Here is a 17,041-nt window from a genome sequence, read left to right as displayed (position 1 = left end):
AGGTCCAAGCATATTGAAATTCCTTACCATTATGTAAGAGATATGGTAGATAGGAATACTGTAAAATTAGAATACATTTGCACTACAGATCAGACATTAGATATTCTTACCAAACACCTCTCTCTCTCTCTCATGAAGATAGATCACTTCAGGAAAAAACTTGGTATGGTTGAATTGTAATACATTTGTATTATTTAATTATTAATAATTTTTAATTAAAAATATTATTGTCAGGGTATTGACTATTATGGGTTTCACCACTTGTATTCATTATTTAAGTGGTGACGATTTCTGAGATAATGAACACTTGTATAAAAGACATTACAAGAGATGATGATTTCTTAGATAATATGTTGAACAATAGAGAACTACTATCAGATCTAGATGAGTTCAAGATCATTTTGTGATGTAGACATTTCTATGCCTATGAGTCACAACTTGGATAAAGGAAGAATTTAATAATTCTCCGGATTTTATCCTGTGTTTTGGTAGATCTTAACTCAGGATCATGTTGTTATATAGGATTGCTAGTACCTATGAGTCACAACTTGGATAAATGAAGAATTTAATCATTCTTCGGATTTTATCCTGTATGTTGCGTTCCATGCAATACTATTATCACTAGTATGAGTGATAAGTCATTTCACATGATGGTAATATGACATAGTATCATGTGTTCTATGGTACCACATGCTTAGAAGATTTAGATGGATAGAGTATCAATCTATGCTTATTCATCTTGACTGATGTTGCTAGATATGTTATCTCTTAGTATGATTATCAAGTTAGGAGGGATTGTTAATTCTATGCAACTTCGATAACATACTGATTTGAACAATAGATTGTACATGATCAGATAAAGCATGAACATCCTCATGTAGGATTTGCCTATTTATAACCCTTTATGAAGTACTTTATCAGCATCTCATTTAGGAGCATTAAATAATATTTAGTTCGCATAATTGTTAAACTTTGTTTGTTGTCTAATTTGATCTTCTAATAGACGTCGATCTTGGAGGATAATTATGTGTTTATTATAAGGGCCGACCTAGAAGAGTCATGTCCTTTGTAAGGACATGCCTCTTGGGTTCAATATAAATATAGGGTAAGTAGGAGGATAGAGAGCAAACAATAAAAAATGAAGTCTGCTCCTCTACATTACTGCTTTATTCAAATTATTGTAGAGTAAGACCATTTCTAGAATAGTATTTATACTATTGATAAACACTTCAAGTCTGAACTAAAGAAGATCATCTTCAGCAAAGAAAAACAAAGAGGTATTATCTCAGTGTAATTTATAGCAGAATTTGCAGAAACTTTACAATATTGATTTATTTTTAATTTTCTTTTCTTTTTAATATTGGTTGCATGTAGTTGTTAATGTGTTTCCTTATACTGGTGCCTGGTGCACTCCATGGGGAGCAATTTAAGTAGATATTTAGCGTATGTTTTAGTATATCATGCATTAAAGATCTATAATGCATATGACAAATGCTTTATCAATTAAGAATATTGGATTTCCACAATCCATAGAGATGCTATTTGTTGTTTCTAGATTCAGTTGTGTTCCTTAGCTTTCTAACATCCTGATGATGGATTAGGTACTGTGATCTGAAACATTGATGAAAAACAGAAACACAACCAAATCTACAATGCTATCCTATTAATATTTGAAATTTCTTTATATATTTTAAAGATCTCTTTTTTTAATATAGCCGTCCACTACACACATATGCATATACGTATACGTATACATGTACATATACATATACATATACATATACAGGATATGTATTTGAACTTCATTCAAATCAGCATTCTTGTTTCTTTGGAGGATAACTAAAAACATAAATTGGAAAAGAACATTCCATTCATTTTTTTATCCTATGCCTCCAATAACTCACAATACCATTGAAATAAATTTAATGGCTTCGAGATGTGGAGCCATCCTAGCAAGAAAATAGAAAAGAAAAATTTGTACACAAGCGTCTTCGACTTCCACCATCCAATTTGGTATATGTAACTCCTAAGCATCCCCCTCATGAAGCATTAATTACATCCTACACACACTAGAAAGGGAAGATGTCATTCTTACTATATTAATGCCTCATTAAAATGATGTTTTCAAGTCACGAGAAAATCAAATAATCACACGTCCTCACCCTCACATGGGTGCCCATCTTGCCACTCCATCTTAGTGGAGATAAATAATTTAACTAACCATTTGTGAACAATAGGTCACATTAGACTTGCAATATGCAAGGTGAATGGTATGCCTAAAAATAATACTCTCAATTCAAAAACACGTTGCAAAAGCATAATGTGCCTCCAACAAAATGAATTAACCACCAATGGTATAACCATGTTGTACCACTTGATTATTGTGTATAATGCTCCACTAGGGAACCTAAAAGAAATTAAGTCCCTAAGTTTGCTAAACAATTTATTTTGAAAAATTAAAACAAGAAGAGATAACATAGCAGAAGCAATAATTCACATACATACATACGATAACAACTACATCTCTCAATATGATAACAACTACATCTCTCAAGGGTTCCATGACGTTGAATCACATACATAATTTTATATTAAGATAAACAAAATCCACTTCATAGGAAAATCACAAGTATGAAATCAAATGAAATAATATACAAGTACATAAGATGCCACATGACATAACCAAAATGCATAATCATCCTTTGTACAAGTCACATGGTATGAAATGCTAAAAGAATATACATCATGATAAGATACAACATTTCATAAGATCTCAAATAATCAAAGTACACTAAATCAAAATATGACCATAGAACAAAATCACAAGATCAGAAGAATAAAGCAATTGCACAAGTATATCCAGCAATGACATCCAGTTGTCGGAGCTCAATGGTATAAGAAACACTACCACTTGATCTCGTGGAACTTAAATGGTCCACTTCCACTATGCTGAGGAGAGAATTTCAAGTCCCAAACAGATAACAATCCAAAAATTGTAACAAGAGTCTAGGTCAAGGAACCCTGATAGCAATTTATCTTAAAGGTACCAAGTACACAACTAACATATAATTCCAGAGGCAACAAAGACACATAGGAAACCTAATTTGCATGTGGGCAAGTGCCATCACATGAGCCAACTCTAAGGTTACCCTGGTAGTCTCTCTAAACTTTGCCCTCTTAATGACTCTATGCGGCATTAGTATCATTTTTTACAGACAAGGCATACTAACGAGGCAAGGTCGCAACTAAGCATCCTCTCTACTCCCATCCTAGCCTGTACTAGTACTCGAGGCATGGGCGAGGTAAAACATTAACTCTTGTAATTTTTTGTAACCCATTTAATGAAATGTTATCACTTATTAATACAACTTACAATGGGTTGCCCAGGTAGCCTCTTTAGGGCTCCGACTTCCATTGCAAGCTACTTCCCAACATATACATAGATAACCTACCCTAAGCTCAAAAAAATATATTTCATAAAATCACAATATTTACCTTAGTCCTATACAAGCAATTGGAAAGCACCAAAAGATAACTGATTGAAAAATCATAGGTTACACCAAGAAAATCACACTATTCACCTCAGTCCTATACAAGCAATTGGAAAGCATGCAAATAACTCATCAAGAATCTCGTCTCAGAAATACGTGAATGCATCACAATGGTTGGGAATAAAAGATCGTGACCAAAATATTATACATATCATCATAGATTAAACACCTCCCAAGCCTCTGGCATACATAGCTAAATTGGTCAAAACTAGGTTTAACCCAAACACCAACACGAAATAAAACATACATCTCATCAAGTAGTTAAACAAGTGTAGTTACATAGTTCATTTGGTTTGCCAATAATATCATAAAAATTCAATTCACAATAAGGTTTTCAAGTTTTTGTTTTCGAAAGTATCCCAATTGAATGAGGATTTTGATTTGAATTGATCAAAACATATAGATTTCATTTATTTAATTTAGTCAACTACATCTTCCCAAATAAGCTAATGTATTTATTTCAGTCATGATCTATATGGAAAACTTCTTTGATTTCAACTCTACACATAAGACCCACTATCTAAAATTCCAAATGAACTGATTATAACAATCCATTAATAGTCACCATAATATAATACTATTTCCACAAAATAAAATTTACTAATATAAAAAGTAATTAAAATCTCGTTAATGTACACTTTATATATATAAAATACAATTTTTATTTTTTTTATTTTCATAATAACAATAATTCATAATAATAATAATAATCTATAAAATAAAATTTTAGTTAAATTTTTTTTAATAATACTTATTAATGTAATAGTAATAGTAATATATGTATAAACTTGTTTTTGTGTAAAAGAATTTAAAAAAAAGAAGATTTAATAGAAAATGTAAAATCCCCTAATGAAGGGTTGGCCGCCGTGCGGCCTCGCTGCTTGGACTGCACAACAGCCTTGGCTGCCATTGCAGCCAAGTATGATGGAAGGGAAGAAGAAGGGGGTGGGGGGTTGTGGCCCCCACCCACCCAATTAATTTTTTAAAATATAAAATCTTTTTTTTTTAATTGATTCCTAGTTTTTTAAAAGAATTTTAAAAAAGAAGCTTTAATATAAAATGTAAAATCCCCTAATGAAGGGGTGGCTGCTGTGCGGCCTGGCTGCTTGGACTGCATGACAGCCTTGGCTGCCATTGTAGCCAAGTACAATGGAAGGGAAGAAGGGGGTGGGGGGTTGTGGCCCCCGCCCACCCAATTAATTTTTTTAAATATAATTTTTTAAACAAAAAATTTGATTCCTAGCCTAGAACAATATTGCTACCACAGTAATAATTTATTTATATATAGTTTTTAAAATACTTTTATAGTATAGATCTGATAGGAAAATTATTTTCAACTAGTCAAATTTATAAAACAAACTTTTCTCAGTTTCCAAACCCTACCCATAAATTAATTTTCATCAATTTTAATATTTTCAATGAGGGTTTTCAATTCTTTTCTTTCACAAACGTTTAGTAACGAAGAACAATAATTTCTCAAACAAGGGTTTCAATTTAAAATGCAATTTCCAACAAAAGATCCATAAACAGACATGAAGAAGACAAAGGAAAAATTCGAAGGGAAATTACTGTGAGAATCGCAATAGAATTCTTACCTCGATCTGATGCTAAACTAGATGAATGGTTGAACATTGCAAGAATTCCGTCTTTCGAAACCCTTTCTGAAATTTGCTCCTCCAAACTCGTGTGGAGAAATGAGCTCTAATTTCCTAATAAAGAACTTTCTCCTCTAGGGTTTCAGTTTGACGAACATGCAAGAAAAAGCCTTTTCCAATTATTATTTTAATTTCTTAATTCCATGTGCATATTTTTTGTGTTTTAATTATAAAAAAGTTTATTTAAATTATTCTCACTTGCATTTATTAAATAATAAGTCGTATTTAGAAAGTATATTTATTAATTTAACTAATACTAATATTTGGAATTCATTATTAAATTGAAACTTCTAAATTAATTATTATTAAATTAAATAAATATAATTACGCCAAATTGGAACTTTTAATTAAATCATTAAATTTATTTCTTTTATTTAATTAATTTCTCAATAATTTATATATAATTAAAAATTTATTTTACTTTATAAATTTTTTGTTAAATTAAATCATTTAATAATATTTTTATTTGATTTAATTATAGCTGAAAATCACAATGGACCCACAGAATTAAATAATAAAACTTTGTTGAAAACAATTATTCAATTGTATATTATCTTTGATGTTACACAAAATGTCAAGTCTTTACTAGTCAGTGTTTGCTGAGCTCACTCGGGCGATGAAGACAGTTTCCAGTGTCTATGGAGTGCTCCAGAGATCTAATCAAGTTCAGAGTCAATGTCTGCCGAGTTCACTCGGGCACCAAAGGAAGTTTGCAAGAAGACAGTGTCTATCGAGTTCACTCGGGCACCAAAAAGAAGTTGGCAAGGCACTAGTGTTAACCGAGCTCACTCGGTTACCAAAGGGAATTCAGTTCAGGATGCAGTGTTAACCGAGTTCATACGGTTGACAAAGGAAGTCTGAAGAAAGTCTTTTTCTGAGTTAGTGTTGACCAAGCTGGGTTGGCTAATGAAGGATTTTCTTTAGTCAGCATATTTAGTATGATGAATTTATTTATTAAGTCTGGCCGACTAAAGGGATGATTATTGAATATTTGAAAATATATTCAAGTTGACTTGGCAAAGTAAATGATATAAGGTCAAGTTGTGGACTGAAAGAGAGAAGCATGGGATTGAAAAGATAAACCAAATAAGCAAATTGGAAGGATAACAGAGTATCCCGAGTTGACCGAGCTGCAAAGTTTTATCTAATCAAGGAGGATCAAGTATTCAAGCCAGAACAAAGATCTGAAATCAGCATATACAGTTGCATCAACAATCAGGTTATATCATTGTTAGTCTCTAATAATTGTAGCAGTGTATCAAATCTCTTAACAGAGTTCGCTTAAACACTATTTGCCAAATCCTTTAACAAGGTGGCATTTCTAGATTGAAGTGTCTAAAGTCCTCTAACAAGGCCACTCCTAACAAGGTGATTTAAATCCTTTAACAGTGTCACACCTAACAATGTGTTTTATAACATTTAATAGGGTTGACTTCTAACAGGGCTCACTTCAGAAGAGTGAAAAAGAGTAACTAGTTGCAATTGGTGGTTTTCTCAAATTGGGTTTCCACGTTAAATCTTGGTGCCATATGTTTTCATGTTATTTGCTTTATGTTTCTACAACTAAGTTAATTAAAGGTAATCACATTTAATATCATAAGATCTGTATGTTCAGTGTTAATCGAGTAACAATGCATATATTTAGTATTAACCGAGTTATTGTGTCAACTGAGTGATTCAGTGCTAACCGAGTTACAATAGTATTTCAGTTTCAGCAGAGTTTGATTTTGATTTGTATTAACATCTTAAGGGATCTTGGATTTGTTTTTGCAGTAAATGATTCACCTCTCCCGTCTCAGTTACTCTTTTTATATTTCCAACAAACACATCTAAAAGACAAGGTACAAATTCAAGCTCAAAGGGTCAAAATCTCAAATTCATGTCACGTGACGAATTCAGAAGGGTACATAACTTAGATACTTGTCCTAGATTCTAGGACAATTGGCTCAAGGTTAGGATTTGGACTTGAAACCTATCTCCCTTCTTTACCTTTGAGATATTGCGATAGGGCACGCTCATCTTGACAATTAAGGGAAGTCGATGCTTGGTACCTGTAATCTGCATAAAAGCTGAACATGTACATATGCATATAAATCTAAACTAAACATGCAATGTGGGGGAGTGATACATCGTGTAGATCCTGACTAGTAGATGACTACGACTCCCTCCCTCAACCACATCAGAAACATCAAACATAAAGTAAAACATACATGTACACCATACACATGCAAGTATGAGGTAAGTAACTATAAAAATTGTATATAATCATCCATCTATCATTATAAAACAACTAAGATCACTATATGAACATACAAAGCATCATCATCGAAAAAATAAACCATGAATACATGAAATAATCAAGTATCAAATAACTCATCAAATAAACAACATCCAATAAAATCAGGTAACCAAGTACCACTAAATCATAACACATAATCATAAAAGCTGGCCTAAAAGAATTCGGCAATAGAAGATGGAAAGTAAACTAGGGGTAGGCATTACATTTTGTGGTCACAAGCTCAACAAAGCATCTACAACATTGAGTGCACACTACCTTGACTACAATGCTCAATCTCTATCATGCCCACCTGCAGAATATAAGAAACTGAAGCCAAGACATCCAATAAAATCAGGTGACCAAGTACCACTAAATCATAACACAACCATAAAAGCTGGCCTAAAAGAATTCGGCAATAGAACATGAAAAGTAAACTAGAGGTAGACATTACATTTTGTGGTCACAAGCTCAACAAAGCATCTACAACATCGAGTGCACGCTACCTTGACTACAATGCTCAATCTCTATCATGCCCACCTGCAGAATATAAGAAACTGAAGCCAAGACCATACTCTGAATGTCACCCATAAACCAAATGCATGCACCAGATTCCATCTCCTCCAAAACAAGAACAGTATTTGCCATAGAGTTCACATAATTGTTGGAATGGTGAGCACAACCCATTGCTAACATATCGAATCAACTGTACTTCAAAGCAGAGTAAACACATCATAGGTATGCCTTCTACCATCCACATATCCAGTGGAATTGACAGTCACGGGTCCTTGTATATTCATTGTCCTGTACAAAGTCTATTTCCATCGTAGTTGACATTAATATGCAAAAATACCAGAAGACCCTAAACTTGCAAACATTATTCATCTCCTCAACCATGTCTAATTCTCAAGGCCATATTTGCTTTGTTTTTAATATAATATATTTATTATAGATTTAATAATAATTAATTCAGTAAACGGATATATTTATAGAGTTAAATTCATTCATATATATATAAATTTTAGATTATAGATTATTTGTTTTTTGATAATTTAATATTTATATTTATATTTCAAGTTTATAGTATACTTATATATACTTATTCTCAATATTTTTTGTATTTTTATATTATGATATAATGATTATTATATAATACGGCTAAACCCAGTTTTTGACGAGTTTTTAATAAGTTTTTGTGTGGCTAAACCCACTAAATGCCTATCCTATGGAACAAAAAAATGTCAGGAAAAAACCACCAAACCCAGCTGCAAGTTGGCAACGGCAGCTTTATTAGTTGGTCTTTGAAAAAGAAATAGACAACTCTCAAATCTTTTTATAGAATATCCTTTTCTACAGAACTTAAATTCACAATCTTCTTCCCCTAATCCTTTGCAAAATATGTCACACAATGGATGGTGAGAAATTCAAATTGCATATGTGGGATTTCATTTTAAACAAGAGCTCTTTGGAGCAGGAGTCCCTGCTTATTGTAAAAAGTATAAGAAAATATTATTTTGAAATATATTTTGAAAGTGAAGGATGGATGCATGTTGTGTTAGAAATTTCAAGCCCGAAATATTATATTGTGGATATATCAAGAATATGCATAGATTTTTTTTTAGATCTAATTGATTGTTTGAAAATAAGAGCAGTGTTCATAATATCATATCTATCAAGATTTTTGATCTTTTAATTTTATTTTAATTGATTAATTTCAAATTAATAAATTATATATGTATTTAAAATTTTAAAAGATAATGATCAATAAAATAAGGTCATACTATTTAGCAATTAACGTAAATAATTATTTTTAAAATCTGAACATTATAAGAAATGTATCTTAAAAATCTATTTAATAATTGAAAATTAAATACACTAATTTTTTTCACAAAAATATAGGCATAAAATATTAATTCATTACTACTGATCTATCAGTGAAGTTATATAATATTAATGGAATGTATTTCATATTAAATATAATACAATTTCACAAGTATTTTAATCAAATAATATTAATGTATATGAAAAATAAAAAATTCTTTACTATTATTATAAAAAAATATATTACTTAAATTATTTTACCTATTTATCTGGAATCTTTCAGTAAAATCCCTTTAGCAGCAAGGGAAACTTTTAATACGGGTAAAAATGAGAGAAATGACATAGTTTTCAACACTGTATATTTGTGTCTGTCGTGGCTATGGAGGAAACCAATTCTTTATCAAAACCAAGTGCTTCCATTAGTAATATATGGTGAAGGAAAATAAACATTTTAAAAAAATTATATGCCATGTGATATCAGCAAGGAAAAAGTTATGATATTAATTATTATCCAATTTATGATTGTCAGATTTGCTTTTCCCAAGCTTGTGTTCCATTTCATCTTATTCCATCGTGCACTGTGCTTGAAGTAACATGTGTCTACATTTTGTTTAAAGCAATTAATGATGTCTTCTCATATTTTTCCTTTTTTTGAAGTGGGAAAATAGTATAAACCCAGGAAAATTGTAAGAGACCATTAGGAGAAAAGAAATTAATCAACAGAAATTAATTCAAAACTAAAAATTTGTCAAACTTCAGAACTTGAACTTTGTTGGGTTGCACAAAATTAATAGGAGGGGGCCTAATCAAAACATTAGTTCCCTTCCTATATATAGGCAGGGACTAATAATTTGACATTCCTCTGCATTTGAGAGGAGTCGCTTCCTTATATGACATGTTCTTTTCTGAATTTTGTTTACTTTTACTAGTAAACGCAGAAAGGATACAAAAATAGAGAAAAATGATCATAGAATTTGACCTGAAACTCTGATACAAAATGATTACACATAAATCCAAAATCATGCTTAAGCATTATCATGAACTGTGGAAATGTTATATCTCTTGCTAAGCAAACAATTTTTTTCCCTAAATGTCTTAAATTCTACAGGAAAATAATGTTGAATGCTATCTGCAAATAGATAAAGCTGGTTCTTGTAATTGTATATTTCAGATTGATGTTTTTTCAGTTGCTCTCTCGAGGTTAACAAATTGTAGAAAGTTTTTTTGATGTACCTTCTAGTTTGTCTTAATGCCTTCTAATCATTGAACATTCCTTAAAGTATCTATTGTGGCTGCAGGTGAGGCTTTATCTCTTACCTCAGTATGCATTCCCATCAGGGGGTTTATATTTCAAGAATGAAACATGGCGGAAAGAAACAGAAGGAAAACATGTTATTATTCATAACAATTACGTTGTAGGCTTTGATAAGAAAATCAAGCGGTTTCATGATTTTGGTCTCTGGCTTGTAGATGAACATGCCAGAGAGTCACCTTTGTCAGATATTACAAGTTAACATTCCACATGGAAAGAGTTGTAATATTTATATTGAAGAAATCAAGTGTCCTTTAATTGGGATAACCAATCAATTTTTTCGTTCACCCTTTCATCCGGAGCTACAAGCATAGCAACTTCCAAAGGTAAACTGCTTTTTTCAATTTTTTTAAGAAAATGAAGTCAACCGGAATATTTATTTCACGAGACTAGAAATTTCTTGACTGCTGTTTTCATTCTCGTAAGAGGGTGATTAGGGCGACTACACTTCTTGCATAAAGGTTTATGTTCAAAACCTTTGGACTGAGCTGTTTTCCCTTGGATTGCAAGGAAGAGAGATCTCAAGAAACTATTTTGCAGGAGGCATTAATGTGTAAATATGAAGTAGATTCTGGAATGATTTTCCTCTACATTGCTTGCGGATGGGGAGTCTCAAACTTTCTATTATTAATTCCTGTATTGCAATTCTTCTTGCATGACAATAGAAAATGAAGCATTTTCAATCAGGGATACGAATCAATAAAAGGCCTTGGAAGTATTGATGGCAATTAACTTTGAATCTATTAAGCTTGTCCTGGTCGTACCAGTAAAATGACCAATCACATATTTAAACAAGTGATCCTTGTAATGTATTTCAAGTAGGTATTTGACAAAAAAAAAAGCTGAAGTGTCGGTTGAATGAGCCGTCACTCTCCACTTCGGATCACACATCACTTCAGATCTCTATCAACATTGTTTTGGGTGGGCTTTTTATTCATAACATAGTTTAGCTATTCGATAACATAACGCGTGTTCATCCCAGAGCCATAGCCTGGGGGATATCGATTCTCCGTACTCATTTAGTTGAGGTTTATTTTCTCCATACTGACGTATATTTTCTCCCTTCTCACGATGATCTCAAAAGTTTGAAAATATAAGAAATTATAATTAATTTGATACTGGTTTTCAAATTCCAATAAATATAAGGCAGGAATTATTGCATAACAGATTCGTGTATCTGTGGTTTTTTTATCTGAAATCAATGTTTATGTTTTTCAATGTTATAAATGTTAAATATATATTTAAAAAAGATTTGAACAATTAATTAATCAATTTTGAAATCTTTAATGTGTTAATGTTTTGACCCAGAATTATGGATAAACAACAACAATAGAGTGTAAACAATACACAAAGGACATAGCATTTATCCTGGGGAAACCCTTCCACTTGAAGGGATAAATCCAGTCATACTAGCAAAATATATCTTTTACTTATAATAAAAATTCAAGTGTACAATGTTTTTCACTTGATGCAATATATATAATAAGTATGGAGACTATCTCTATCGCAGCTACAAACGTCAACACTCCCTCTTAGCAAGAACCATTTAGTTAAGCATGCTTACATAGCTGCAACAAAAAATGATAAATTCACATAACATATGTTATTTCATCATAACATAATCCACCATAGCTATTTCATAGGTATGTAGAATGGAGTCACACACAAGACTTTTACCATGCTTGCTCGTAGAGGGTAGAACAAAGATTTTTATCTCAAAACTTCTCCCAGAGAACGATACATTTCCACCATGCTTGCTTGAAAAGGGTGGCCCACCCTACCTACATGTAGAGGGTGGAATGATAGCTTTCACCTAAGACTTCTCCTAGAGAAGAATACATTTCCACCATGCCTACTTGCAAAGAGTGGTCCATCATATCTACTCGTAGAGGGTAGAACGAAACTTCCACCTCAAACTTCTCGCCAAGAAGAATGCATTAATAATTGATATTTTTTCTTAACAGAGACTCTCTCAGCAGGGACAATTTTTTAGTAAGTGAGATTTTTTTTCTTCTCTTTAACAGAGATTCCCTCTCAGTTGGGACAACTTTAATAACTGAGACTCCCTCTCAATAGGGACAACTTTTAGTCACCACAATAAGATGTTGATTATACACTTGCAAAGGGTTGGACATTTCCTTGTCTTGTAATCTCTCTCTCTCTCTCTATATATATATTCTCTTTTCATTAAAAGGGCAATCAAGATTGCAAACAACATTGCATAATCCCTCACTATCCCATTGCATCTTGTAATCATGAGAGAGACTGATAACTCGTAACTAAAAACCATCACTATGGTCAATATTTAGGAGATAATCAAAAGTACTTATTTCTTTGAGATCTAATCTCAACATGCACACAAATCACATCATAATTTAATCAACAAAGTAATTTCATTGCCATGTGGGCTTTTAAAGACATCTCCATTGGTCCGGACGACGTAAACATCACACACTAAGCTTAATTCCTAGAGCAAAAGTGTTAAATAGTCAAAATTGATTTTTTTTTCCCAAGCTTAATTCTTCCCTTAGTATGTGATGTTTAAGAGTGGCCCCATCGGTCATGAAGCCTCCCTTTGTATAAGGTCCTTTTCTTTTAATGATAATTTAGTCCCATGACTACAACAATCTCTTATCACCTCATTGCATTTTGACGTGCCCTTGAAATTTTTTCATGTCCATCATCATTATCGATGAAGAAGACTTCTTGTCATTGTGCTCTATTTTCTAGGCAAAAACTCCCATAGCATTAGCTGGGTTTGTTTTCTATTCATGTCACTAGTAAGCTTCTTCACGATAGCAAATCCACTTCCTCTGTATGTGTGCACATTGCATCTCAAATGCTCAACACAAAATCAATACAAACATATCTTTTAACGATTAGTTTCAACAAACCATAACCTTCAATGAATCTCAACAACCACTCAACTTGAGCGCTTCAGTATAAAGAAAACAAACATGAACAATCTCATCGAATCAAGTCAAATATGAATGATGACTCATACTCAATAATGCAAGAACCGAAAAGAAACTGAAAAGAACTTAAAACATAAACTGCCAGAGAAAGAATTACACAAAGTCTAGGTATATCAACCCTTAGATGTCTTCTAGATGCCAAGTTACAATGGTAATCAAAATAAGATCAAATTCACCTTCAAAATCCTCATCACCATCATCATGACATATTCGCCTCTATAACTTTCTCGCGTCAATCAGGACAACATGAATAGTCCTGAATTGAATACTGCAAGAAGCTAGAAGATGTTAGTTATGAAGACAAAAACAACAATGAAATAAAAAATTGATGTCCGCAATAAACAAGAAAATGGATGAATGAAAGAGGAGACGATAACAACAATCAAGAAGGAAACTAATGATGATGATACTCAACCAGAGGGATATGAAGGACTCCAATGAGAATTTGCATTGAAGTCTGTCTTTATTTTGAATAACAATACTTTCTGCTCCATATTTCGTAATCCTTTGCAAGTTTGGAAACACCCATCTCCCTTAATATAGACTTAAAAAACACAACTAGATAAATGCTTCATCCAAGACCTTTGCTCGACCAAAAAATAACAAAATCATCTGCTTTGCTTCCTTGAGACTCAAAGTAGAACATCATGAGTGAATGTTCGAGCTAATTGAATCCGACATGGTGACCAGTATGAATAATGACGCTTCCAACATCGTAGTCGATGAATTTGATAGCTACTCGATCTCTTATAAGATGGGCACATGAAATCGCATAAATACAAAAAAGAATCGATGCCCATTGCAATCACCGACAGTTACAAAAGTGTTACATTACCACAACAGGAAGACATATGAAGCTGACAAATAATATATAAAAAAGAATCCACGAATGTTAAAATTCAATAGACGATGTAGGAAGGATGATAAGATATAATACTAATCACCGCAACCATATAACCATATAAAAGATCATATACATATGACAAATGGTGCCTCAAAACAGCCTGACCAAAAACTCCTTACTCGAGTTCGAGTCCTGCGCGATGACCTAGGATACACATTTCAGAAGATTTTGATGCCTAAAGAAGTGGGAACGATGAATCGACTGGAGATCCTGAAGCATCATGTCAGGAAACACCTCCTTCTAGCAAGGGCTGGAGCTATTTAATCGGATTTCACCACATACACTTGATTGTCTTGTCCAAAAGGTTTGTGCCTCAAGCTTCTCCTTAGACAACAAACATTGATATCTTGGAAATATGAACAAGAGTTTCATATGGTGTTCTTCTACAGGGTAAAGGAGCTTCCCATGATCCAATGACTTGCCTAGATTGCTGCAAATCTTTATTGCCATCAAGTTTATTGAGCAATGTCAGACCTTGAATGATGGGTTGTGACATTAAACACCAATTTGAAAATAGAACACTTAGTTGGCAATCACAACTTCACTCAGTAACAAAGATGATTCCAAATTCATCAATTCCAAATTAAAAGTGCTTTTGAAAACAACTCTTGATCTGCAACATATTTAATGATGCCAAGTATGGGAAACAAATTATGAATCCTTTCTTAAATAAATGGAACCCATTAGAGGCAATTATGACACATGTATAAAAAAAACCAGCCTTTAGCTGACCCAAATCTCATCATTCAAAAAATTGAACTCCATTATTTAGCTATAATCTAACCTAGCTTTGAAACTATGTTAATGTTTTGACCCAAAACTATAGATAAACAACAATAATAGAGCATAAACAATACACAAGGGGCACAAAACATTTATCCTGAAAAAATTCTTTCACTTAGAGGGAAAAAACCCAACCACACTTGCAAAATATCTCTGCTATTGATAATAAAAATTCAAGTGTACAATGCCTTTCGCTTGATGCAATATATATAATAAGCATGACACTCTTCATATTACAACAAAAGGTCTCTTTGAGTCCCTTCATATTTCCACATATACAATACTTCACATTTCCATATGCATGCCTCTTTGCATGACGTATGACACATGTCTTTTTACATAATATTAACTTAAATATGATCACAATTATCTCTTTCAGCTGAAGATGACCATAATGGTCATAACAAACAAATTTATCTATCATAAAATCAGAGATAGAGATCTCTATTGCAATTACAATCTTCAACATAATGTGCATTCCATTTTGCGTTTGGGGGGTACATTTGGGGTTTCTTTCTTGGAATCCCTTTCTCCTCTTCATTGCACTTGCTAAATGTTTACTTTTTTTGTCTGCGCTTCAGCCTGTGTGCCTAAAATTTGTCTGGATAGCATTGCTTGTGTCAAAGGAGAAGTTTTACAAGATAATGCTCTGGTTTATAGGTTTATGAAAATTTGCCCAAAGCTTTGGGATCTTCTCTCTAGGATATGCAAACCCTTGAAGGAATACATGGAGATAGAAATTAATCTATATCCATGTGTCCTAGAGTTTGTCATTCTAAAATTTGTCTATCAGAAAAGGAAGCGATACTTAAAATTGGTGCATGGTTTAATAGTGAGATTTCTTGTGCATGAAGTCATGGTTTCCTTTTGATGCTCAAACACACATGTTTTGGGTGTGTTTATCTTATCTCACTATACGATCTTGGGAAATCAATTGTTTTAAGCTCATAAGTGATGGTTTGAACAAGATTGCACAATATATCAAAGGAAAAATATAATTACAAAAGTTTCACTTGTGTTAAATATGCGTTGGAATTAGTTTTTCCAAAGACATCCCTGCTGAAATCACTTTGAACATAGGTGATAGAAGATGGAGACAACTAATCGATTATGAAAAGATAAGTTTCAGGTGTAGAAAATATTTCTCAACCAAAATGTTATCTCTTGCTACAGGAAGATACATGGCTCTTAGTGGACTAACACTGGTACTACTGACAATTGGCCCAACTGGTGGGTTGGGGTTGATTCTTGACATTATGATTTTTTGCCCACTGATCAAGATGAATTTATCCCTTTGCAATCACTTGGGAAGGGTCTTTATGTTATCTCCTTTACTACTCTAGATGTCACAGACTTTGGGAGTTGTTTGTGCAACACTTGCTATCCTGTGCAAAATAATGTGTAGGCCTAGCTTACAAGTGGGATACTAGACTACGCCACCTTCTATGCACCAATGCAGAATGCCTAATCTATCATATTTGATTACTCCCAATTATATGCAAATAGTTCAATCAAGCAAGACATTATAAATGGTGCCACAAGCAATAACACTAACCAAGATGTATGGTAAGGGGATTTCCCTAATATCCAATATATTGAGTGCAAACCAGATTACAAGTAACAATGGATACGATGCTGCATTACAAACACATATTGCCCCCAGTATGGATTGTGCCTCCAAATCCAAATGCCTCCAAAAGAAAACCAACTGAATGCAACCAATTGCCAAGGTAGTTCTCCCAACAATGGTTGCCAATCCTTACAC

At 32.8% G+C, this 17,041-nt stretch overlaps 1 protein-coding gene across 3 annotated transcripts in view; it reads left to right on the top strand.

The window, feature by feature from the left end:
* Window positions 1–11,342, top strand: part of LOC149556030 (UDP-D-xylose:L-fucose alpha-1,3-D-xylosyltransferase MGP4-like) — a 71,896-nt gene extending 60,554 nt beyond the window's left edge. Inside the window, exon 4 of one of the 3 annotated variants that reach the window (XM_089830144.1) lies at window positions 10,773–11,342. In XM_089830144.1, the coding sequence (XP_089686270.1) occupies window positions 10,773–10,928 (156 nt within the window). In that variant the 3' untranslated portion in view covers window positions 10,929–11,342. Of the gene's footprint in view, window positions 1–10,582 lie in introns of all 3 variants that reach the window. The other 2 variants (XM_089830143.1, XM_089830142.1) reach the window with 2 other exon arrangements.
* Window positions 11,343–17,041: the final 5,699 nt, after the last annotated feature.

The sequence above is a fragment of the Cupressus sempervirens genome, chromosome 5 (assembly GCF_028749045.1).
Source record: "Cupressus sempervirens isolate cs-2001-9-10 chromosome 5, ASM2874904v1, whole genome shotgun sequence".
In the NCBI taxonomy this organism is placed as follows: Eukaryota; Viridiplantae; Streptophyta; class Pinopsida; order Cupressales; family Cupressaceae; genus Cupressus; species Cupressus sempervirens.
This window is presented reverse-complemented; position numbering and strand designations above follow the sequence as displayed.